Source organism: Telmatherina bonti (assembly GCF_933228915.1).
Source record: "Telmatherina bonti genome assembly, chromosome: 21".
In the NCBI taxonomy this organism is placed as follows: Eukaryota; Metazoa; Chordata; class Actinopteri; order Atheriniformes; family Telmatherinidae; genus Telmatherina; species Telmatherina bonti.
In genome coordinates this window covers 17,859,129-17,887,061 of record NC_136630.1, presented here as the reverse complement: position 1 = coordinate 17,887,061, position 27,933 = coordinate 17,859,129, and the positions used below count along the sequence as shown (strand labels likewise).

General features: G+C 36.2%; 1 protein-coding gene across 1 annotated transcript in view; it reads right to left on the bottom strand.

Moving 5' to 3' along the window:
* Positions 1-136: 136 nt before the first annotated feature.
* LOC306771587 (voltage-gated potassium channel KCNC1-like) overlaps positions 137-27,933 on the bottom strand; it is a 51,699-nt gene continuing 23,902 nt past the window's right edge. Inside the window, 4 exon segments of the mRNA XM_079260809.1 lie at positions 137-5,233; positions 20,504-20,632; positions 21,604-21,798; positions 23,082-24,063. Coding sequence (XP_079116935.1) covers positions 20,511-20,632; positions 21,604-21,798; positions 23,082-24,063 — 1,299 coding nt within the window. The 3' untranslated portion in view covers positions 137-5,233; positions 20,504-20,510.

Genomic DNA, 27,933 nt, shown 5'->3' with positions numbered 1-27,933 from the left:
CATCACTACTGAACATTATTCTTGATTGAGGCAGATGAACCAGGAAAGTCAGTGCACACTGTCATAGTCTGCCAGTGTGCATAAGAGTGCACCTTTTGTCCACAAATTAGATACCTTTAACAAACTGACACACAACTGAGGTTACTTTTTGATTTATTTGAAGTTGATTTCAATGTTTCAATTTAATGTTTCTGAAAAAGCATCTCATTACTGTTAATTAGTTCATCATTTAAGCTGCTATGAAGATTACTTCACATTAGATCGCATTGACATTCATACATTTTAAGTCTCAATAGTAGAAATATGTTCAATTATGATTCTTTATTGATATGTCTCTATTTTTTCTTCAAAATATAAAAAGATAGATCATGAACATTCCATTGAAATATACTTTATACAGTTCTTAATGAGTTGTTCTTTGTGTCCCAACATTTCAAAAATGAAATCCGGCATAAGTCAAAACCAGATGCTCCAATGACCACCTCTTTTCCCCATCCACTCTCCTACTAAGACCGCAGTACAATGGATCAGTACTTAAGTCTGTTTTATACAATTTGATAGCATGTAAAAATGAATCTTTGGAATGCTTACATGGATACATGATACAAGACTGTTAAATTATATGCATGTATATAGCTTTATGTTCTTTTTCTAATTAAAATAATATTTGGTGAATTAGAAAAATCTTGTTAGTACGATATAATTTCCTCTAAAACAACTCTGGTTAGTAAATTAGTAAAATAATATTCTTTTTTTGATAAATTTGATTGCTAAACAACTCTATGGAAGGCTATATAGCCACTACATGTGTGGTTGCAAATCATCTGAACCGATGACAGCACATCTGTGTCTCAGGGAGCATACAGGAAGTTTCAGTCAGTGGCATTCGTGGTACAGATTGCATACAGTGTCCTAAATGGGAAAACCCAACAAACAAACCAAAAAAAACATTTTAAACATAAACAGGCATAGAAAGAAAAACAAGGATGCCATTGAGGATGTGTCATCGTAGAACTACATGGCACCTTTCAAATACCTGCAGAGGACATGTCATAACAGTGTTCCTAAACCAAGAATCCATTAGCATCACCTTCTTATCATGTAAAGCATTTTAGTTATTTTGGTTGTGTGAGGTGTTTTTACATAAAATCTCTAACATATTCTAGCACATTGCAGACCGTTGAAAATAAAACAGACTTAGCACTCTCCACATTGTAACTCATTTTGTTCAACTTGTCTAAATCAAATGGCAGTATTATGCATTGGAAAAGAAAAGACATCTTTTTTTTTCAGCCTGGCATTGGCAGAGCAGTCACAATGTGCAGAAATAAGACATGGCAGACCTAACAGTTGGCAGTAAAAGACACTACATGGCCATAAAAACACAAACAGCTGGGTCAAGCACAAAGTTTTTGTTTTCTAAAGTTCTCTTAGCCGCGATAGCCCAATGATCTCCAAACTGAGAACTGAATACTATTTTAAAAAGATATGGGACTAAAACAAAATCCATGAACCATTTTTGCAAATAGACAAAAGTTCAAGACCCTGTAAACCAGCACAAACTCAACAGAACTGTTGAATATTCTGTTGTCTGTGTCACATCATTGAGTCTCATATTTTAGTGAGCCTCCAAGTGAAACATTTTAGGAATGGACAGAGGACCATTCAGCTGCCTGAGCTGAGCCCTGGACCAGCAGGGCCTGAAACTCACTTGAAATACCAAACCAAGGATGGGGTTCTTGAAGAGCCTTTAACACTGAAGAGCCCTCAACACCAGGATTCTATCACCTATCAACTGATTATTATCAGCCTGCCCTTGGTGGACACTGGTATTTTTCATCCGCTCTTTTTCACTTTCTGACATCATTTTGGAAGCTCTGGGTCTCTTTGATTGGTGCTTATATGACTGTTTTGTGCTGCAACGAGCGAACCAGCAGAGCGATTGTGACTCTACAGTAAATGGTGGATGCAAAGACCTGACCATCTAAAAAACGAAGACGAGCTACCTCTACACACTCATGCTGACACTGCGAGTGTGAGTAGTTTTCTGTTTGCCTCTCCGAGGAAGACTTTTCTGCTCTACAACACGGCACAGTGTTTATAGTTATCAGGACTGGATTCATGACAAACAATGAAAGGAGGCAAAGGGGAAATGTCAAGACTCTGTTCCCCCTTGAGAGATTATCAAGTCATAATGCATGCGTTTTTACACATCACTGTGAGGTGTTCACATTATCGTTGTCTATATACTAGAATTTATTATGTTAGAAAGAAAATAGCAAAACACCTACATCCACGCACACTATCGGCACACCTGAGTCCTTAAAACCACACAAAAATATTTGGATTGGCAGTCAGATCCATGCAAACCTGAAATCTCTCTCGACTTCGCCAGAATAGAATCACGTATGGTCTAATTGGTCTGTACTGGATAAGCCACACTGGTACTCCTGTTTTCCTACTGGCAATGAGTGGGACAAAACTGCCTATCCCAGTGAAATCCTGCAACGGGATCATGCAAGGCCCTTAAGAATCTCTTCGACACCGAAGCTTCGAGGATACTTGAAGGACTCGAGGTTGTCCGTTTTACCTGCTACAACCATGTGACAACTCTTGTATTATTGCCAAAGAAAAAAAGAAAAAAAAAGAAAAGGCAAATCATGAGAACTAGTCAAGCTGTCGAAGTTGTCGTATGGTGAGCTGTTGTTTCAGAGCGACTGCTGCTGCTGCTACGGAGGTTGTGCAAACAATTCAAGGAGGAAACATAAATCTTGTGATTAACAACAACTAATGTCCTTTGCACAGATGCTACAGGCAAAGTTTGCTGATTGAATATTTAGAAAACATACTGCTTAATGCATAACAACTCAAAACTATGGCAGAGACCATAAACACTGGAATGAAGAGTGTAGGGCAGTAGAAGCAGAGAGATTTCATCAAACAAAACATAGTTCAGGGTGTACTTTGCAAACATACATGTTTCAATATTCACATTTTTTAAACTTTTCAAAGGAAAATATAGCTCTTCTCTTTCATTATAATCTTTTTTAAAACATTAATTGCATATAATATTTTTTTAATTTCTTTTATATATACTTTTTTGTACCTCTAGCACCCTTGTCTTCAACTAAGGGCTTGCAGAAAAGACAGTCATGCAAATTATTCATGCTGGTAAACAAAGTTACAAAAATGCATTTTCTTTTTTTTTTCATCTATCTCAGCGTCCATCCTTTGTCTCAAGAGTTAGTTGTTAAACATTGTCTTTCAAAAAGAAGAAGAGAAAAAAAAAAAACATTTTCCCACTGTGGGGTAGACAGTATTGCACACCCCTCATGAAGAAACATTTGTTTCCTTCATTTTCTTTTCCTGGACTCCATTTCTCAATGGCAAAAAAATTCTTTCACATTTGCATGACATTTTGTTGGTTTTTTTTTCTGCTTTTCTGGACTTTTCCGCCTCTTGAACAGCCTCCAAAGTCATTGGAGAGTTGTAGAATTGTTTATCAAAATATAGATTTGCTTTCTTTGTACATTTCCACGCTTGCTCTACCCTTGGTCCGTTGCTTCTTCTTTTTTTTTTTTTTTTTTTTTTTTTTTTAACCCCTTTTGCCTAAGGGCTCTCCTTATCTTCATCTTGACACCAGCTTGCCATTGAGGCTGTTGTTGGCCACAAGAGAGAGACAAGAGAGAGACAGGGCAGTATGCATCTGGGGATTCTTGAGCCAAATTGGCAGTGTTGGCCTTTGTGTTAGGGAAAATATTTACTGGATTGGTCCCTGTTATAACACATAGTAAACCAGCTGATGGACAGTGCTTGAAGTAGGAGGAGGGCAGAGATTTTTTTGTTGCAATCTAGGCCAATATCCTTCAACCAACAGCGTGTTAGGAGTTGTTTTGACTCCTTGAGTCAGTTTTTTTCTTTTTTGCCCCTCATGGCTGAGTTAACCAGACATGGGGTTCAATACTTACATGTGCATATAGGCATGGGATGATAGTGGCAGTTAAAGGACTGATGTTCATACTCATACTGGCCAGTATGAGGGTGAGTAGGAGCATCCCCCATAGTGAAAATTTCTCCTAATCTACTATATATTACAGAAGGTCATTCAGCAGGTGCATGCTAAAGGACCTTTGGTATCCTACAAATATATCTGTGCAAGCCCACATCAGTACATGAGAGATCAAGAGAAGTCTATTTTTTTTTTTTTTTTTTGTCATTTTGTAACAATGATTGTTTCAGGTGAGCTTTAATGTACATATGTGGCCAGTTTGAGCTGATGCTACATGTGCTTAGTTTGTTCAGCATTGTGGTTGATGCTGCTATTGATTATTTCAAAAAGACAGAAGTTAATGGAAGACATTGTTTCAGTGGCAAACATACAAGTGCTAAACGTTAACAAGGGTGCTATTAAGTACTAAACTTTTGTGACTGATCTCATTCTTCTGCGTTTTGTCTTTTTCTTCATGTATTAGTTTTAAAAAAAAGACCAATACTTTATCTCTCATGTACACCCTCAAATTGTTTCTTCTTCTTCACTGGATAGGACCCCAAGAGGAAAATGACATCTAAAAGATCCTTTGAATGCATAAATTTCGCTCTCTTTGAACTGTTGATGGATTAAGTCAAGTTATTTCCCAGCCAACAGGTGCTACAATAGGTTAGCAGAGATGCTACATTGTTCATGGTCCAGTTGAAGAAAAGATATTTGTCTCCTTTCTTTTTTCTTTTTTGTCAGAAACTCGTGGAGTTGCTCAGTTGTTCAGCACTGCAGGTGATGCAGAGTTGGTCAACAAACAAGATGGCGTTTATCATGTTGTCATAGAGATGTCATCTGGAATGTGTAATCAAGAGTCTTTTTTTTTTTTGTTTCCTTTCCAAAAGTGTGTCTTTGTGCAATGCTCAGTCAATTTGCAGAAAAGAGTAGAAGGGAAGGGGGAACAAAATAAAAAAATTAAAAAGGTTAGTTGGATAGCTGTCAAAAAGTGTGGTTGGAGTTCCAAGAGGCTGCTTTGGTAACGATGTGAGGAGCAGACCATGTGATTTTTTTTATTTTTTTTTTATTTAGTAACTTTTTAAATTCATGATTAACTTCTGGTCTCTCTTGATCACCCCAAAGATCTCCTTTAAATCTTCCTTCCGTGACAGGCCTGTCACTTATGTGGCTCCTGCCGCAATTTTGTTTACCGGTTACTGACTCCTCATAAGAGAGAAGGCCAATGCTAGAAACTTAACACTGCAAAGAGAAAAAAAAACAGAAATCCATTAATAATATTCTCACAGATAGGACAGAAAGATGTAAATAATCAATTAGACAGATACTGAAACTTAACTTGGAACATCACTAGTAGCACTTGCACTTGAAATGCTCAACTGATTTAAGACAATGAAAACTGCAAAATGTCAAATTAGTCAAATAACTACATTTTCATGTTACTATCATTATGCACAACAATGAAATAGTCAGGGATTACCATTACCTGTAAACTGCAGGTTAACTGTGTCAAAATGAAGTGCACAGATTGAAACAGTGATAATAACTAAAACATTCTACAAACACATTCTGTCATATAGATGTAAACATAGAAAACTGGAAAACATGTTTGTCTTAAATAGCAAAATGAAAAAGTTGTTACTTCTGTGACTAAATCTCCTGGCAAAATTATTGGAATGATAAATAATAGAAAAAAAAAACAACAAACAAGTTGCCTGCCAACAAACCAGCAACACACTCGCCACAGAAAAACAGCAGTGATTCATTACTGGAGTGAAATATGTTTAAAACATTTTAAAATAGTAATTATTAAAATAAATAGCAGTTGGTAGGAAGCTAATGACCAGGTAGCCAGTATTTTCTATGTGCGTGTGCATGAGAAAACAGTTTTTTTTTTTTTAATGACATGTACACTTTATGGGTGTTAGGAGGGGGTCATGTTTTGAAACACAAACATACTTGATGCTATTTGTATAAGTTTTACATATTTAACAAAATGCATAGTTTTACTGTGTGGAACATTTTCAGGAGATATTAACTTCTTTTTAAACTTGACATCATGCAAAATATTTCACCATGACAGTACATTCACACATTTTTAAAATGTATTGCCTCAAGCTCTCTATTTACTTGGTGACGAATCTGCTATGTTTTCATCAGCAGATATTTTCCATTACTGCAGCTGCGTTAGTTCTTCTCATGCACACTCCGATTCACTCTTCCTCTGTAATTGTCCACTGTGTGGGTGGTGTTTTCTCCAAGTTCATCATTTAAGCACAAGACCATATGTAAAGTAGATATTGGATAAGTGGTCAGCTCTGTGTAAAGTATCATCTTCATGCTGCACCCTGAATCATGAGGCACAAGCTCATCCAACCCAACACGGTTGTTCACTCCTTAAGTATACACGTATCATATATATATGGCATATACAGGTGATTAAAATAGCATTTTAGTTTTAACAACCTATTCGTACTTCAGGAGAATAAAAAATACATTTAAAACAAGTCCATTTAAACTGAAGAACAGCACTCATCTAGTTATGATTTGAAAAGTAGTAGAAAATTTGGAAAACTAAGTAAAGTGCAGAGGGTGGATTGGAGCAGTACAAAAAAAGAAGGAAAATACACCAAAATTAGTTGTGTTGATTAGTTCAGTTCAAAATTTGTTAAAAGCAAGACTGTGCAAAAACACATGATTAGAGTGGATTAAACAAGAAATTATTTCGAAACTGGGATTTTTCTCAGCTGACATCATAAATACAAACATAAAGCTGCCTAAAATGATTGTACTTTGCAGCCTGCACAAGTAAATTTCCAGCTAACTGGAAGACCCTCACTATTAAAAGAACTGTGACTGGCAAATGTCCACACATGTGGGTTAGATTTTCTGAAGTCTGAAAATTGAGTAGAGAGGAGGTGAAGAAGTCTGATTTCCTGTTAGACTATTACTGTTACATAAATATCACAGTCAAGCCCAAAAAAATACACCTTTTTCCAGTTTCATTCGCTCATTCATCATCTGTGCAATCACAGAATGATTTTTAGGCCTAAACATGATTGTCTGCTGGTTAAAAGTTTAATACTGTTTGTTGGAGACAAGACAAACTTGATCAAACCCAGTAATGTCTACAACAGTGCCAGATTACTTTTTTCCTATAGACATTATACTGTGATTGCTAATGTTATCTGACTATCTAATAATAATTATCTGTGTATATTCAGATAAGCTGCAAGTCAGTTGGACTCGAACATTACTGATATTTCCACATTTGCAAAGATGTATTATTTGTCTCACAGTCTCAAAGAACAAAGAATTTGTGCATTTACACTATTGAACACACAATTTTGAGTACTTGCATGAAGTTCTCTCCATTCGGGTGAGCACAGATGCAAAGTACTTCTAATCCTCAAGGGCTGCCATTTTGGTTATGTTGCGATGGCTGAAGCAACCAGTCAGTCTTTAGCTGGAAGAAGTTCAGCTCCATTAACACTGCTAATGTGAGCTTGTTGGCATATAAAAAAACATATTTTGATCAAGCATGAAAGCTCGTTGTGTTGGGATCTTGTTTGGTTTCTGACCAGACAACCACATGAAACATGTAAATCTTCTTTATTGAAAGAAGATTTAAAGTTGAAGAAGAAGAAGATCAGTTGCAGAATTTGTCTTATGATAATTGTCTTAATGAGCTTCTGTTTGATCTCATTAATGCCAACTCTGCAAGTACATGTCTGATTCTTTATGTTAATATTTTACCATGGAATTTAGTTCAGAGTCCATACTAAAATATCAAAAATATTAAAGGACAAGTCAAGCTTTCTTTTGAACTTCTCTGATCAATTTATACACAACTGCAGGACTGATTTCTGCTTTAGTGTTTAGTCTTCTTACAATAACATTATCTGCCTTCTGATCAACAATAGTGTCAGATTTTAGTGTCATTACACAGATCAAAGTTGAGCCAATAACATTCAGTCCTTTTGTTCTTCAATACAAAATAATATTCATTCCAAATAAACATACAAGGAAATAAGAGTAAAACAATACTGATGGAAAGAGAACTCTAAAAACTGGAAATAAACAGTTCAGTTTTCAGCACTTGATGTAGACATACTGTATATAGATATGAGATTAGTCAGACTCACTGGTAAGAAAACCTCCTATGCAACACTGGAAAATGCACATTTAATTACATATGACTTTAATGTATACACATGTGTTGATACAGATATGTACATATTCAGTAATAACCACAGACCTATAAGCATGGTTTCAAAGGTTTAGCTAGGTAAATCTAGCAAGTTTGCATCCTAAATTGACATCATAACCTACAGGAGCCTCATAGAGGCACTTACAACAAATGCTTATTTTGTTCACTTTAACAAGGTTTGCTTCAGGGTGTGTTGGGTATTTATACAGACCAAAACTAAGTGATTTATCTCCTATGTAAGAAAGAAAAGTCAAAGTTATGACACTGATCTGATACATTTTTGAAGCAATGAAAAGTAAATATGAACAAATGCAGCACTTCTGTCACAATAAATGACAAATTAAACCTGTGTAAGAATATAATTCCCCCAAATTCTTTGTTAGTCATTTATAGCTTTAAACGAAAACAAACATTCCCATATTTTCAGTCTCATAGAAAATGCACAATTTTGATGTACATTCCATACATGTATAAATCATGGCATCTGCAGAGTGTCACATACACATTGTTCAGTTATTTCATTAATAAACAGTATGCATGTGAGATCTGGACAGTTTAATGAGGCATTGAGCACTGAGAGAAGTGATGCAAGGAAAAGTTGGTGACCGCACTTCAGGTTTTCGTATGTCGGATGTGTTTAGTTTTGACAATTTAACCCTGGCAAATCACTGTGCAGGATGTTAATGTGTATTCACTCTATACATGTTAACAAAAGATTTATCTGCAAGTTAAATCTTTTTTAAAGTTCACTAGTTTAGTTTTCCTATCCACGAGAGATGGTTTGAGATTATACATTTAAAGTGCTACAAAAAGGCTGAAAAGCACTTGTGAAACAAACCTTTGCATGCTGGTTCATACCTTTTCAGACAACAATAAATTACTTGAAGTATTTTTTCTCTTAATTCACATTAAATAGTGAAATGAAACAACACCAAATATGACAACTTTGGTCTAAGAATGTGTGGGATCAGGTTTAAAAAGCTGCCAAGCATTACTTCTTGCAGTGACAGGCAAGATTGGTCCTGGACAATGTAACTCCAATTGATGACAGATTAAAGCAAATATTCAAGTGATATCTTAATTTTAATGTAAAAACTGCATATCTAACTTCTCAAAGTCAAGCATGTGGAAGCACGTGGATTTTTGATAAAGACAATCAGTACCAGATTATGACCAATTTTTAGAACCTGACTTGAAGCAGGGCAATACCCTTGCTTTATACCTGCAAAAAACATGGTCTTGAAGCGTCATCTCGTATTTTACTCATACCATGTTTCTGCTAAAGTTTTTACACAGTAATAATGTATCTTTTTTTTAAAAAAAAATTAATTCATCACTGTTACAGAAAAGTCATTCCATAAAATAAAGTACACAGTAACAGTAAAAGTGACGAAAATATAAAACTATTACAAAATTAAAACTATTCAAATTACAGCCACATTAGAATAACAAATAGGCTTGAAATAAATTTTTTAAAAAAAAGACAAATGTCTCATCTTGTAATACGTGTGTACACTTACACCTGGAACAGCTGAATCAAATATAATAAGTAGTCTGCCATCTAAGTCTGTGCATTTTTAGATTAAAAATATATCTGCATATTTACATATATGTATGTGCACAGCATCTTTTCCAGCATAAAACTAATGTTGCATGTTTATTGCATATATGAATGTGACATTACTTTTACCATTTTTTTTTTTTTTTGGTCCACTGTTTACATAAAATCTATGTACATGTAGAAGATGAGAATCAGAAGGTAAACTTAGTTGCAAAGTTATTAGTTACAACTTGCCCAAGAGATTTTTTTATCAATTGCTATTAATATTTTTTTCTTTGAGTTTGCAAAGAATAAAGAAATTAAATAAGAAAGACAAGTCACAGTCATGAGGTAAAACAGATGTTATCCAAAGCTGAAAAGACATGCTTAATGAAGCGGTTTCCCATTCAGTCTATTTAGCATTTGGGATCTAATCCATATTTAATCAAAGATGCAAGCTTTTATGTTTAATATTTGATATAAATTGTTAGTAAAGTGCTTAAACGGCTTTAAATTTTATAATTACATAGTCATCTACATTTAATACTGTAGATTTCTCGTACTGAGATTATATTTTGGGCAGCTTTGTACATATATTGCACTTTCATTTCTACAAGAACAACAAATACATGAAATACCTGTAGACCTTTTAATTACAGATTTATTTCATTTTCCTGATTACGATTTTTGTCAAAAGGTCTGTTCAGTCATTTTTTACATAAACAGAAAATGTGAATTTATAAAGTAGAAACTAAACTGCACTCCTTTACCAACATGGCAATTCAGCTGATAGGGTTTTAAGTTGGCCCCAACTAAATTAGCACCCACTGATTACAGAGTAAACTGGCTAAATTAAGTCCACTGTGCAACTCCAGTGCTACATTGTTAAATGTTGATAACCACCTAGACTTTTGGTATTGGGCCATTTAAAGAAAATAAAATTAAATTCACATGCTTTAAGAAAAGCCAACGTAGATCGCACTCTATTGCAGTATTTGCAGCCTCTAATGTTGTGAGAAGTGATGAGCTGCTGAGGAGAAGAAGAACTAGAAGAAGACTTCCAAGCTAAAAAGCTTAATTTGGGAAAAGCTAAAAGTAACTTATTGTGAAAAAAAATATATTTCACTGAAGTGAAAGACTTGGAATGTTTCTGTTTATCATTGTAATCAGTTTGCTATTAGTGAGAGTAAGCAAGAACAAGCTCCACTGATTACGTAGTAAAGCGCCTGCTAAATATTCCTACACTTACTGCTTCAAACTGAATGTCAACAACTAAATGGGTGGTATGGTAGCCATAGTGGGGTCATCATACATACAATGAACTGGTTTAACTTAATTTCTAAACAGCATTAAATTGCATAAATTAATCATATTTCTTTCAAACCCAGATGCTTAAAATAATATGTTGATTGTGGGTTAAAATCTTATTCTACATGAAAGGTAAAACAATGTTATTTCTTTTTTTTTTCTTTTCTGAAAATACTGCGATTTTTCTAGAACATTTATAACCTCAGCCTCATAAATATTTTCAAATTTAACTCCACTTTCCCACATTATCTATAGCTTTAATTTTTACTGACAACATGCCTTATACATACATGTATACAGAGAACAAACTGAACTGTATTCCAGCAGCTAGCTACCTCTCAGAAATGACTGAATAGACCTTTAATTGTATGCCGTGAGATAAAAATGGCATTTCAGGTATCAGTTTATTTATCTAACAAAGGGGAGCATTGTATTTGTCTCATTTACGCTATGGCTTCTGCTTACCTTTTTTTAAAACTGTACATTGCTTGGCTTTGTTGTTCAAATTACCCACATAAAGTGTCTAGTGATGATTAGTCAACCATGCATTTTACAGAAGCTGTGATTTAACCATATAACGCATACTCTGTTCTAACAACAACAGCCACAAAGACAGAATATTGAAACCTGTTCAGTGTCAACCTAATCTATGACAAGGAGTTTGACTATGTATGTTGATTTATGGTCATTTAACTTGATAACAATGTGAGCTCAATTTTGTCTGGTCCATTTCACACAAAAAAAATGAATGTTTATCTACTTACTGTTTTTAAAATGTACAGAAATGTTCATATTTCCTTCAAATCCATAACATTGTTTTAGTTTCTAACATTTCTTCTATCAATTTTAACTGTATCTTTAAAGCTACATTTTGAATGTTACCCCATCTGCATACCTGATGCATGCATCACAAGCTGTTGAGTTCACAAGACTAGAAGTCATTCTACATTCAAGTTCATTTTACATTATTGCTATTATAATGGCAGGGTGTACAATGCAAATGGAGTCTTTAGCGTGGCCAATCCAGTGCTAATCCACTGATTTCTTAATCATCCAATCATTTGCATCGTCTCTGCTACAAAATTGAAGGAATGGGGGAGCGGCAGCGGCGCAGTTGACCCGGGGTTTCATAGGTCTCAAAGGGAGGGCTAGTGATAGGAGCAAGCCGCAGTGATGACCCAGCCATTCCAGATATGTTATTGAGACTGCGAGATTTCTCGTAGCCTGTTGCTTTAAGAAAATAATTTGAACCATCGACCATTGCATTTATTTATGTTATGCATAGTTTAGACGTGTTGTGATATAAATAAATAAAATAAATGGAAACAATAGTTGAAATGGTCAGGCATATGATGACAAAATTTTCCATATTCAAATCATTTGTGATGAGGATTACATAGTTTTGAGCATGAACATGAAGTTTAAGACCGTATGAGGGGAGATTAAAATGAGAAAAACAAAGTAGAAAAATAAAAAATAAAAGATTAATTGAAAATGTAATTAAATCATAAAGACATAGAAAGGACACACGAGGACAGACAGAGACAAGACAGACAAGACAAAACAAGAAAATGCGAGTTATGATATGTCATCGTTTTCCAAAAGTATAAAAGAAAAGATTCATTTGATATCAAGAAACTTAACAACAATTATAGGCCCGTTGCATAAATCACCCAACATTTTTGATCATGAGAAGATTAAAAAGTCAATGTCCAGGTGTTTTAGACAACCTTTTGGCCAAAAATATACAGTTAGACAAAGATGAATAGTAATAATCAGACGTCTCTTATATATAGCGATGGTTGGCCACATGAAGTCTGAAAAGAAAAAGCGAGAATAAATAAAACAATTAGAAATCAATTTAAGTGGAAGAATTGTCCTTAAATTCTTCTTCATTACAGGCCAATTTAGCATTTGCTTGTTACTAGAAACTTCAAATGGCCAACTGAAAAAAAAAAAAAAAAAAAGCACTATCTGCAATGTTATAAACATTTTCATCTGCCAGACGGTTCTCTTACACTGACATTAGTTTATATCCTGATAGTTTATATTCTGATTACAGTGGGAAATGACACACAATATAAAGAGTGATTAATGACTGAATCCAACTGAGCAAGTGACTTTGAAGTGCATTGCATGTTTCTTGCACAGCTCACGGTGTGTTTATAGCTTTATGCCTTTGTGTCCTTTCCCGCTGTATTTTAGATGAGAAACACAGCATGCAGATGTTGCGTTTTCCCTGTAGGAGGCAGCCACAGAGAAGGTAGAGCTGCGCTGACAGAACGCTGCGGCATCAGGTGAAGTGAAACACACCATTGGTAGGAAACAATCATTTACCAATGAATTGAGACCTAATTGAGATGTAATGGGTGGAGCTTCACAGTTCCATCAGGAACCTTGTTATTCAAAAAAGTCAGCGTAAAAATTGACACTACCAGACTGAAAACTCCAACCATCACAAGGCCACAGTCAGACAACAAGGAACACCCACTGGTTATGACGCCCTTTGTGCCTTCCTGCTATAAAGTAATAAAAACAGATAAACAAAAAAAACCAGGCAATATTGTGTTGTTCACTAACACGCTAGACAACACATAATTTTAGCCAACCATAAATAAAGTCCTTTTTGTTTTTTCCTCTTTCTTTTTACTCTGACTAGCTTAGGTACATTAGCTAGATGGTAAGCCTAAAATATTGATGATGCATTTTCACTGGGCTTCTAAGGCTTCTGAGAAGCTCTCTGCCAAATCCGCTGCCTGGTTCATACTCAAGTTCAAAGCACCCAAATGTTTTCAGGCAAATAGCAAGTTGCATCAAATGGCAGCTAAAAAAAAAATATGTTTAATGACAGAGAAAGATGAGTGTGCCATGTTTAAAAATAAACATTAACAAAATACCTCAACTGGTTTTATTGTTGAGGCAGAGCGATGCTTATTATCAGATGCAGATGAGAAATGTTCTGTATTTGGTTCTGATGCATCAAAGGTGCATTTTGCCCTACAACCATGCATCTGACCTAAAAGTAATGCTTAGGGTTAAAAAAAAATGCTCTTAAAATTATTCATCTATTTTTTATTTATAAGATCCTCCCTCACATGGTTTTACAAGGAAAGCTACAGTGTTCCCTCTCTGACATGTGCCTCCAATGGAAACGTTCACTGATGCTTCTAAACTGTTTGGTAAAAGATGGGGGGACTTTTTATTGTTAGGAGTCTACAAAACAATAAAGTCTTAGTTGGTGTTCCATCAATATATGGATACTATATGTCTTTAAATATTTTATTTTAATATTTAGTTTACAATAAGGTAGATATGCTGTTAAATTCAATACCAGTAGTTTGTTCAGCTGGCATTAAACAAACTATGATTCACATCCATGCAAGACTTGCAGAGTTGAAAAGTTGAGTTCTTCTCTTCCTTTACATATTGTCTCTCTTATAAAAACACAAGAAATAAACACTGCATAAGAGTCCAAAATGGAGATAATTTTGTGCTACTGGCATGTTATTCATCTCAGCTGTTAAAGCAATATGCAAATAACTTTGAAGCTTTTATATGCAAATATTATGCTTCTATATGAATGTAAAAGTTAAGTTTTCCCTGCTTGCAGCCTACAATGAATGTCCAAAAGAACCATCATGTACAATATTGGACTTCACAACACAAAATAATGGAAGTTTACAAATAAAGTTTAAAAAAAAAGTCCATATTTTGGTTTTAGTTTCTTTCAGAAATTATATTTAGTTCATATTTTTGTTGTGATGAGATCAAATCTGCATGCGGCATGCCACAAAGAAAGTGAAAGAAAGAGAGGAAGAATACACATTCCTTTTGTGAAAACTACCAAAACTTTGTTTCCATCACTACGATATTTGTCCAAACTAAGACAAAAGTAGAAGTAAATGTGGTCATGCTTGAACTCTTCAAATTCTGCGCTTAAGAAAAGCTGTATTTTTAAACCTGGGCACTACTTCCTCGTGTTTTAGAAGTTAAATGATTAATAGGGACAAAAGTTTTTGGATTGGGCCAGTACTGAGTGAGTACGCTAAATGCTCTAAGTGGCAGCACTGAGACAGTTGCAGTGTAATGCAAGCGGCAGCTGTTGCTGTCAAAGTATAGATAGTCTCTTTTTTTTTCCTATTATTCTATAATGTTTTTTCCGCAGCGATGAGGAGTCAACAAAATCATTTTAACATTTCGTGAAATTATCTCCCTTTGATCTGCAGAAGATACCTTTATTCTTGGATGGTATTTTTTCTTGAGCAAAATGTGATTAGGTACAGCATTTCTTTCTACTGTCAGTACTCTTCCTGTTCAAAATATTCACTGAGAGCATAACTGCAAGGCTCAGCAAAAGAGCTGGAGTGTTTTCATCCATTTGTAGCATCATTGCAAATGCTGAAACCTGAGCATGTCCCAGTCCCCCAAAGGTAGTCTGTGAAAGCTTTGAACAATGTGATGCTTTTTTGTTTGTATTGTTTGTTTTTTTAATAGTGGACTATGCTTCCAGTAATCCATAAATGTGTAACTCATTCTGCTATTACTGCACCGCTGTTTTCTTCCCACCAACCAACCTCCTTTGAGATTTAAGAACCCAATTTCTTGAGCAAAATTTCTGTTTGGTGACACACATCAGTCCACATAAATAACACAGCCACTCACTTATAATACCAAAATTAGGTTGTAAGTGGCAAAAAATACAACAAAAAATAATTTATACTGAAACAAATAAAGCAGCCCCTTGCATTACTTTGCAGCTGGTTCACTTTTTTTTTGTCCCAACTTAGTACTGAAGCATTTTCATCTCTAAATTAGGATAGATGTTCAGACCTTAAAGAATGGGAAAACATTTATCATGAATTAAAGACTTAATGACACTTGCTAAAACAAATATTGGTGAAATGTGGAAAAAAAAGAGAAAAGAGTTCTTTTTTCCTAACTAGCTGAAAGGTGAATGAGGTGGAAAATATTAAGAATTAAGGCAAAAATGTGGTCTTTGTGATTTTCATGATAGCTCACTTACTTTGTATTCAAATTCAGAGCGATATTACTTTGTTTGATGGGTGAAATTATTTCTTTTATAATCAAATAAATGTGTTTCTCTTTTTCTTTCTTTTACAAATAACAAAATACATATAAAGTTGAAGATGTTTCAGCCACTGCAGGTGGTCACAGTCTGCTCTCCTCCTCTCTGTGCTATTTCATATATCTACTAAAACATCAACAGGGGTTTGGTGCCATGGGATTCTCTGTCAAGGGAAATGGTGAGTCTGGTTGTCACTGTAGTCAGTGATGACATAATTTCTGCCCAAAGTCACACTTAATTTACACTATGTAGGGAGTATATACCTACCTAGAGTCAGACTTTAGTTACACTTGCACTGCAGTGGCGGCCTGGGGATGGGATGGAGAATGAGTGTTAATCACAGAAGGAGAAGGTTATGTAGAGGGAAGACACAGAGGAGCGGAGAAGAAGCAGCAAATATTGTGCCCAGAGTGTTTACCAAGGAAATTATCATTTAAAACAGAAGGACTCAAATTAACAAATTTAGGCACTTTTATATGTGCTGCATACATGGAGAAAGCAGGGAACTACTTAACAACCTCTATGACATACTTCACATATGCCTTGTAATTTATGAGGGTGTGTTGGCACAGGACCTACTGACTGCTCAGATCCTATTCTTAGAAATGGCCACATACTGTATCATTCTCACATGGAATAAATTGCCTGTTTAAGATGGTGTGATCTTCTGTTACCCATAATTAGATGTATCGATCTCTTAATAACCATTACTGAAGCCACAGCATGTGCATATCGTACATACAGTGCCTGGCATGTCTTCTGGAGAAATTAAATAGCATGTAACTGTGCCCTGCTTCCTCTTGGTAGCAGTATGTAGGTCGCAGGGACCTGTAAAGTATGCATCAGCTAGCATAATTAAAGCCCAAACCCACTTAACATTTTACACTATATATATATATATATATATATATATATATATATATACACATATATGTATGGGATTATGACTCATTATATGGTAAAAATCTGGCTCAGGCTGAATATTTGCATGTTTGAGTATTGTGATGATACATAATAGAAACACACAGTAGTGTTAGAGAACATGCAAGACAATGTTGGGATGTTATATATTGTGTCAAACTAAAAGAGAACAAACAAGAAGGACTGACAAGTGGTACAACATAGGACATGTATTAACATAAACTGCTCCATATAAGTAAGCTTGTAGGATGTCATTTAGAGTTACATGTTGTCATAGCTCATTTTCAAACAACAAATGCAGCTTATTTTAAACTTGAAGATTGTTAGTAGTCAGTCCAAATAGGATTAGAGTTAAAAAATAAATTGGATGAAATGTGGATGAACAGTGAGGTTTTGAGTCTGTTAAAATAAGCATCACATTGTGAGTGGTGAGAAGTGATGGATAAAACTATTATTATTCCTATTCAATCAACAGAAATACACCAGAATTTTTTTTTTTTCTTTTTTCAAATGTGTCATGAGATGATGTCCTTACCCAGTGAGATTTGCAACACGTTTTACAGTTATCAGTTTAACTGTTTTGTCTAAAGTTTTCTTTATAATTCCAATTAGAGGAGTAAAGTTAATAGGAGACTGAGATAATTCACAGGCGAACACAGGAAGAACACAGGAGGGAAGTCAAAACACAAAACAACAAAACACAGTTTTACAAAGCTCAAAGACATCAAGAGAAATTAGACCACAACCACAGACAACAACATATAATAATAATAGTAGTGATTCAAAATAAAAATACAACCTATCCTACATACTTAAAACAACAAAGCATTCACACACAAACACAAAATCTACTTAAAAACACACAAAAATACTTAATGAAAGATATACACACTATGTTAGAAACAAAGGAGACAAGTAAGCACAAAGAAAGAAAGAAAAAATATAACTTGGACTTTCACGGTTAGTAAAGACAGCTGAGTGGGAGAGAGAAAGAGACAAAGTAGAGCCTGAACCCAACATGACTGAGGTCCTTGGTGAAGTCTGGACGAGTGATTTGGACTGTGCAGTCACAAGACTGATTGACCGTTTGACCTTTTTGAGCCATGCATGTAGCACTGGGTGCTTAGGAAGTCAAATGGCCAACAATCAAAAGTACACAGAGAAGCTAGGAAATTAACTTGGCAAAGACATTTTGCTCATAGATCTACTAAATAAATCACAAAAAAAGCACACAATAAACAGTTTTGCGTGAGAATCCCTCTTTAAAACACTCAAGAGAACAGTTTTCATAGAAAACAGACTGCTTAGATTGTATCTTTCATCGGTTTATTGTATTTTCTTGCTTGAATCAATATATTTTAATGGTTCAAATTTTAGCATCCATTTTTTTTTTTTACTTTTTACATCAAGGATGTCTTTTTTTGTTAATCCAGGACAGGTCATTTGTCTGTCTAGGGGCAGAATTTACACCAGCTTGTTATTGAATGCTGGAGAATCAAGTTTCAGAGAAAGAAAGAAACAGATCAAATTTCTCGAGTATTTACTGTAAGCACCAAGTGGAATCTCTTACTGCAAAGCACATGTTTCTACAGAATAAAGCGACAAGGGCCATGTATATCCCCAACCCAAAGGTACAAATTAAAGTGACGCCTTAAGAAGCATTGTAATGTCTCCAGTAATTATTCTCCTCAGTGCTCGTCTAATTTGTTTTAAAGAGGGATTTTTCTGGCACTTAAATTGCAGTTTTTAGAGAAGAACCATCTAAGACTGCAGCGATGGCAGCGACCTCTGGGTGAAAGGCTTGGACAGCTCAAGGTTTGCTTACCTTCGACAGCATGAAGCCCCTTTTCTGTAAAATCTGTCACAGCATTTATCTGTCTGGTCAATAAGTGTGTGAGTGTTTCAGTTGCCGAGTGCAGGTTTTATTCATTTTGATTTCTATCCAGATCTCCACAGAACACATAATAAAAAAATAAATAAATTTTTTTAAAAAAAGGTCCAGGACTTTGGACTACACTGGGCACTGAAAACACAGCTACACAGCTCAGGAAATAGTATTTCAGATCCATTACACGCTCATAGAACAACGTTTTGTAACTCAGTTTTGCACTGCTGCAACTCATTTATAAACTGATGCAATGTGTTGGTGCTTGAAGACTACATGAAAATGCAAGACAGCTGATTGTTTTGAGCATGTCATGTTTCAAGAAGTACTATCCCTTGACATAGATGACTCCACTTGACCCCAGTAACCTTTGGCCTTAGAGAAAGCACTGCACTCCGTCATTTATGTGAAACTGTCAATGATTATCAATAAATCTTCATGCAAAATCTAACAAATGTCTATAAATGTGTGCACAGAATAATTGTACTATATCCTAATAAGTATTACAAGCCACTGCAAAGCTTTCCTATATGAGTATATATTTTTGCAGTAGTTTATTGTCAGACTGCAGTGTGTGGATTTTGTTAACCAAGGTGCGGGTTTATGGGGTAGGGAATAACATGAGTAAACACAGTCTCAGGGAAAACTAAAATTAAGCCACACACGACAACACAAACACAACACTCAGACGGCATTGAGAGGACAGAGACACAGTGTATAAACATGTAAGAATGAAAAAGCCCACATACACACGCGTGATATGACACAACCTGAAGAGAGAGACAACAACAACACAGAGGCACATGAGACAACAACGTGAGCTGCTGTTCCCGCTCATTCTTCTTCAATGTATGTTTTATTAGTTATTGACACAGGACACAACAACTGGGTTATTTTCACTTGGGCTGCTGGATGTGTTTGTGCATACCCACATGGATGCCATCTTGCACTCATGACTGTATGCAGGTGTTAGGTTCTTGCACAGACACAAACACACAGGTACACACATTTGTGCACTCTGATTGTATTACAGACATACCCTTTTTTTTTCTTCATTTTTTATATCTTGTGCATCATTCATTGAATCTCTATAGTTTACAAAAGCATTTTAAATCAAACGTTAGCAAGTAGGATATTGGGCTGAGGTTAGGTTTTATTGCAATAAATGCCTCATAAATTGTAAGTCCCCAAATGCCATTTTGCCACCCGCCCCCCCAAACCCTAACATTCACATTTAATCAACTACCTAACCTTAGCTCAACGGTTTGCATCAATCAACACAACACACTTTTCACACTTCCAGGTCTCTTCACAGGTGACAACTCCATTTAACATTTAGACACAACATGATGGAATTATTTGTGTATATGTGATTTCAGGTCATACATACAATGTGCAGCTTCATCCGTGTTATGTGTATGCTATACTCCTGTGGCATAGTTTGTGCAACTTTAAAGCATGTTTTGTTCTGAAGAGCCAGATCAATACCTCTTAATATTGATTAGGCAAGGGGTTCCTTTAATGAACATATTTTACTTTATTTTTGCTTCTTTCAGTGTTACCTCTGGGCTACGGTTTGATCCAGGAGGAGGTGGAGTTTGCATTGAGATCCTGCTGTAGCAGAGACCCCTCCATCTTATACCAATCCTCAGTCAAAGGGGAGTCTGGGCTGGGTGCCAGAGCTGCTGCCTCTACAGTAGTTTGTTGTCAACAAGGGGTGTTGAAAGTTTGGAGGGAGTGTAAGGGAGTGTGAGGGAGTGTTTTGGTAGAGGTTGGCGGCAGTGGTGGTGGTTGGATTGCAATAGTAAATGGATTGAGGTGTCAGGTTTTCATGAGCATGAGGGCAATGCACGCGTGGCAAAAAATAAAAAAAGGGGAGAAATGGTGTAGCACAAAGGAAATAAGGGGGTAAAATGGGAGCAGAGAATGCCAGTATAAAAACATGGGTCAGAGGAGGAAGGGGAGATTTAGGAGAAGGTTAGGGAGGAAAAGTTATTTAAAAAAAAAAAAAAAAAAAAAAGACGGGGTTGGGTCAGGGGGTTAGGGCAAAATCAAAAGGATTATGCAAGGCAGGAGGGAGAGAGAAACAGACAGGGAGAAAGAGAAGTGACGAGAAGTAAATTAATGCATGGTCAACTGTCTGAGTCCAGAAGACAGAGAAAGACAGATTGTTTCTGAGCATAAATGAATGTGACATCATGGGACAGAGAACAAAATGCACAGACACCATGGAAAGATGAAGGACATGACTGAGGCAATGTGAAGAAGAAGAAAAGCAGAGAAATATAGGTAGAAAATGTTTTGTGAGAGAGGAAATCAAATATGAAACCAAGCGGTGATGGAAACACAGACAACATGAATGTCAAGAGGTGGAAATAAAGAGAGCAGAGATAGAAGTGCTTGGTGTATATGCATGTGTTGGAACTATATGCCTGCGTAGGTATGGATGTTTTGTTGCAAACTGATGGAGTATTGCAAACTCAGTTTCGTATGCGCTCTTTCATCTGAATCTGGACTTAAAAAATATACAACCATCTATGCATTAACTGCACACTGGAGATATACATAAGATAACAGCATATTGTGCCTGGCATCTTGCTGTGTGGATCTGTTTACATAAGATGTACATGTTTATGTATCCGTCTCCTGGTGTGAAACGTACCTTTCCGCACATTCCCATCTGTGGCACGGAATTCCCTGGTGTTGAGTAGGAAGCAGGCTCGGTCCTGCTGGTAGCGTTCCCGAGTAGGCCCTCTCCCAATAGGGCTCCTCTCGTCTGGGCTCAGCACCTGGTCGATGGTGGGGCAGTCCTCGTTAGCCAAGGCAGCCGAGGCTGCGTCACCATTTTGCTTCGAATCTTAAAGGGGAAAAACAAGGCAGAACAGCACAGAAGAGAATCGCTCTTAGTAGCAACAAGAGAAGAGAACATTCTGAAAAGATTTGCATTTTTAAGTTTTCTCTATAAATAACATGAAAACAAGTAGGATCATGTTTTACTGCTGAAAACATCATCACCTTAGTTCACATCAATTTTGCTGTAGAGTTAATGGTAAAAAAAAAAAAAACTGCGCTAGCATAATTATATACAATTTTTTCTTTTATTAATCCAACATCCATCTCACATAACTGAATTATATAGATAGTTTTATCATTTAAAATAACACAAAACATTTGTTGTATTGTGTATAAGGTTTTATATTCCATTAATGTTTATTAAAGTTATTTCTTTTTCTATTGGCAATTTCTTTCCTTTTTGTTGTTGTTGTTTCTTTGTTTGTTTCCCTTGTTTTTCCTTTCTTTTTCTTCTGTCAAACATTTTCCAAACAGGAAGCTGGCATTAGCTGTTTGCTTTTTGTTTATGAATATTTTTGGTTTGGTTGCATTTCATCTGATTTCTTGTTTTAGGAGTCTGAACCCCTCATTTTTTTAAGCCTAGTAAAAATAGTATCATATTTACTTTTCAAAGAACAGGCATTAACAAAAGGCAGTTTAGTGCAGTAATTCTGAGCACTGATACAACATGAAGTCAAAGGACTAAAAATGTGCCTAATGAAACATGCAGTGTTTAACAGACATTTAATTTGAGCACTAAAACTTCCTCATTAGAAAAAAAAATCTCATATAAATATAATATGTGAAAAAAAAAAACCATCAGAAAGCCAAGCAGACAAGCTTCAGCACAGAGGAAACTAACATTTTGTGTCCTACTCGTGACTGAAACCAGTTAAGTAATGCATCAAAGGTGCATTATTGTAGCATGTGACCGACACATGATGCTAATGCCAGAAAGAAAATCTGTGAAGTCAGCCAAAACTGAAATGCATTAAGCTATTTTAATAGATAATTGAGTTCATTTTCCTCCCATAGTGTTTCTTCTTCACTGACAGATGGATGCCTAAAGGCAACTGTAAACCTACCAGTTGACTGTAAATTACACATGAATTCTGATGCGCCTATGATTTCTCCAGGGTGGTGTGAAAAATCAACCATGCATCACTGCTTGATAATACTCCCACTTTTTCTCTTGACACCTTGATGCTTTTAGTTCTACACCAGATTTCTAAACAAATTGTGCATGCTTAAAACAATGAGATTTTTTTTTCTTTTCTGTCAGAGAACAGGAAAAACCAAACCTCTCACCTCTGTTGATCTCTATAATTTCTTCTTGCGCCAGCGGACAGTCACCCCCAATTCCTCCAGACCCCATCACTCCACCTAAGACATTCCCCAAGATCCTTTGTGGTGATGCAGTAGCCATGGCCAGGGCATCTGGCTTGCAGTAGTTAGGGGAACCTGGTTGCGGTGCTCTAGGGATATGTTTATTCTTCTTTTTGGGCAACTTTTGCTTCGCCATAGCCAGAGAGTAGTACATGCCGAAATTGTTGACAATGACAGGTACAGGCATAGCAATGGTTAGCACACCAGCCAAGGCACAGAGCGCACCCACCAGCATCCCTGACCACGTCTCGGGGTACATGTCGCCATAACCCAATGTGGTCATGGTCACAACAGCCCACCAAAATCCAATGGGGATGTTTTTGAAGTTGGTGTGGGCACTGGCTGTTGGGTCATCTGGGTCCGCACCAATTCGCTCAGCATAGTAGATCATAGTGGCAAAGATGAGGACACCAAGGGCCAAGAAGATGATGAGCAGGAGGAACTCATTGGTGCTTGCACGGAGGGTGTGGCCAAGGACACGGAGACCCACAAAATGACGGGTCAGCTTGAAGATTCGGAGGATACGGACGAATCGGACAACACGGAGGAACCCCAGGACATCCTTGGCAGCTTTGGAGGACAGACCACTCAGGCCAACCTCCAGATAGAAGGGCAGGATGGCAACAAAGTCGATGATGTTGAGGGCACTTTTGAAGAATTCCAACTTATCTGGGCAGAAGGTGACTCGCAGCAAAACCTCAATGGTGAACCAAATGACGCACACACCCTCCACATATGTCAACCAGCTGTCAGTCACCACTTCGTACACTATCTCCTCACGGGTAATGTTGCCATAAGTGACGTTCTCTGTCTTATTTAGGATGGTGTTGAAGGCCTCGTGCGTCTCCATGCAGAAAGTGGAGATGGAGATGAGGATGAAGAAAAGGGAAATAAATGCCACATACTGGAAGGAAAACAGAAAGGAAGAAAAACAACAGAGGAAAAATAGAGGAGAGGAAATAGAGAAAGAGCAAAGGGGAGGAGAAAAAGTCAATTGCAAATTAACAGAATTCAGCAAGGGCAAAGATTTTGCAAAAAAAACCAACAACTTATAAATAAGAACACACAAATAAAGAACCTCTCATCAAAACGACAGTCAAGCTGACATCATGGTTAACAGATAGGACCCAAGAGAAATTTTAAACATTAAATGGTCAATCCTTATTCTAATTATCATCATTATTATTATTTATATATTTAGCTATTTTTTTACCCTTGCAGGGACAGGCTACGATGCTAGAATCAAGGATGAATAATCAAATGTAGAAAGTAAACAAGAGAAAGAAAAAACAGAAAACCTTATGTGCAACAAGCAAAACAGAAAATACTGTAATAACTACCTGCTTTCTGAAAAGATACGGTCGTGTGTTATCAATAAATATATAAATGTTTCCATCATCATTACAGTAAACAAAACATTTCTTCTTTTATTACTACTACTACTACTAAATAAATAGACACTTTGCTCTTCTATTATTATTATTATTATTATTATTGTTGTTGTTGTTGTTGTTATTATTATTATTATAGACAAGCAAAGTGTGTGCTTATTTATTTTAAATAAATAAATTATACACAAAATAAAATATGAATGAAACTATTTTAAAAAATGAAATACTATATATAAAATTAACAAAAATGTACAAAATGAAAATATTAAATATTTAAGGGATAAGAAACTACAAAAACAAGTATTGTGCAGTATTTGAAAATAAAAACCAGTATTCTAACCATAATTAACATACTGCAGGTGGGTTTTTAGAGCTCAGGTCCTCATACACTGCAGTGTTACAGATAACATTTTGCCTTAATCGAACATATGTGGAGCATTTTTTTGAATATCAATTGAATAATATAATCAAGGCAAATTTGGGGAATCAATTTTTTTCTAAAAAGACAACTTATAGTTATCATTCTGATGGACCAAAAAGGGATATTGCTGTTTTGGTGTTATTTTAGCTGGTTTCCGACCTTGAAAATTTGGACATACAGCGAAACTGACTCTGAAACACAATGAAAGAATGTGAGCATGTGTGTGAGCAGACCCATCTCTACGATCAATCAACTCAGTGTAGGACCAATGACATTCTCAGATGGTTGCACAAAATTCATAAATGATGATTGCTTAAACATTTAGAAAAGGTACCAATTTCTCCTGAAAACATGCAACCAAGCATTTGCATGTTCAGTTCCAAAACACAGTCTTTAGAGTTAGCTAAGTCCTAACAGTATACCAGTTTCAATTTTTCTATTTTTCTACACCCATCTTGTCTGGCATCTTCAAACTTACAATATGTAGCCATTCTTATAATTTTACTGTAGCTTGTTAAGGTGGGAGTGAATCAAGTACAGTTGCATGACAACACCAGCATGTGTTGGGGACTACTGCATACTCTTTCCTTGTTTGTGGTCCACTCCTACAAGCCCTGCAGTGTATTTATAGATGCAGTATACTTTGTGCTTTATCAGATAAATAATAAAACACAGACATGGCCTGAAGAGCCAAGGAGAAAGGTAATTCATACTTGAATGGAGCCCATATATATAAGAAGCCTTGGTGTACTTTTAGTGTCGCATGCATGTATTTTCAACTCTGTGCACTTATGTAATGTCAAGAGCCACGTTCTAACAAAAAGGGGGCTTTGCAAAGTTTAACTTATTTTCCTTTTACGGTCTTGCTTCATTCTACCGCCTTCTTTCACTGCCGTGACAAAACTGCTGATCTCTTTGAAAATTATTTTAAGATGAGATAAACTGACAAGACCTTGTCCAAAGCAGACAAACTTCTTGGAAGTCAGAATAAGAAATCATTTGTAGCAGGCACTACACGTGTTATGCTCCTAAAAGATAGTTTCCTTATAGTGACACAGGCAGCGTAAGAACATAGTGGCAAGAGTGAATAAAATCAGTCACATTTCAGACGTATTCTGTGATTTCTCTGTCATTTTTAAAACAATGTACCCTCTATCTTTCACATCCTCTGGCACTTTTTTCCACCTCTTTCTTTCTTTTCTACCCTTTTCTTCTCTCTCACTACTCCCTACCTCTCTTTCCTCTGCTATGTTTCTCACTAGTCTGTGTCTGACCTACTTTCTCCAATTGCTGCAGTGCTCTCCTCTTCTGTATCATAAAAACACACACGCAGAGGTTCTCAATAACCCTCCTACCTCTACCCCCACACCAGTCCCCCCTTCTTGTCCCAGGGAAGCAGGATAGCACCAGAGGGACCAGCTCAGGATGCTCACTGACTCAAGACTTACATCTACAAATCAGGCCAATGAGGTTTTTTTTTGTTGTTGTTTTTTTTCTTTTTTACTGTGATGTTGTATGCTCTTATTTCTGATGTTATTGGTGTCACTACTTCTTCTTTGCAATGATATCCAGAGGGGGAAAAAAAATAACAGAAAGGCAGGGATATTAATCAGACATTTACTTGTGGAATTAAATTTTGAGGTTGCAAGAAGTTTTTTTCATACTGTCATATTAACACATACAAGGAAAAGCAAATAAAAAAAGGGGCCAAAACTGCGTAATAATGTATATTGTATGTAGGCTACACAGGTGGAGACACAGCAGGGGATGGACAGGTGGAAGGAGAAAAAAAAGACTATGTGGACCATGCATAAAAACACAAAGAAGTTGTTGACGCAGTCCAGAAGAAACGATGAAATATAACACAAGAGAGGGGAACACAGAGAAAGAAAAGTGGTCTGAGTAAAGATTTGCTGAGCAAAACATGGCAAAGGTAGCTCCTTGTTCCAATGATCTCAACATGATGTGACAATGTCTAGAAAAGAGGACAGAAAGTATGACAGAGATGATAGCAAGAGGAAGACAGAGGAAGACGGCAAAGCTAAAGAAGCAAACGCATCAAGAGACTGAAGGTTAATAGTAAATGACAGGCCACAGCCACAGAAGCAACTTCTGTCAACCAGAGGGACAGAGAGTTCTGAGTGTCTTTATACAGCATGTTAGTCTAGAAACATAGCTTATTCTTAAGAATGACAGACGCTTCATGTAGAAGTAGTTAAACTGACTGCATCTGATTCAAAGTTGCATTTCCTGACATGGATCTTTGCTGTTGTAATACACTTATCTGATAACTGATCTCAGTGCTTCAGTCCAAAAGCAAGATTAGTTCACTATGTTCATGCTCATGCAGGTGCTGCGCTGTACATCTGCCTCAAATGTTCTATCAATATCACATTATTAATCTTTTAAAAAAAATCACATTTTTGGACATTTATTAATTTAAAATAGTAATGATCACTCCGAACCACAAATTTTTATGCAGGCAATACACCCCCTAAATTTTCTTCATGTAGTTGTAAACTATTAATGTCTGAAAGGGTCAAGGGGGACATTATGTGGGCTTTTGGCCTTCCAGCTACTTAATAAAAAATGTGAATAATGTTTGTGTCCAGATGTGAATGCTGCAGGTAACTTTCTAGAGAATTCACAGCAGGTAAGATGATTGTTGCTTCACTGTTTATGGCTTTAGGCTCTAAACAGCAGCCGAAATGTTTATACAGTCGAATGTAAAGGGGGGACAGATGTAACATTAATGTGCATTAGTGTCTTAAATGCAAGCGCAAAGGTGAATTGATCTTTGAGTTGGAAATGGAGGAAGTCATTGAGTTAAAATGGAACGCGTAAGTAAGAGAAAGCAAACAATATAAAACATATTGCTTTGCGCAATGATGCTGTTTCATTCAGTGGATTTTGAGATACTGACTTGCTGTGTTTTAGCACACATTGTTGCAGAAATTTGTCA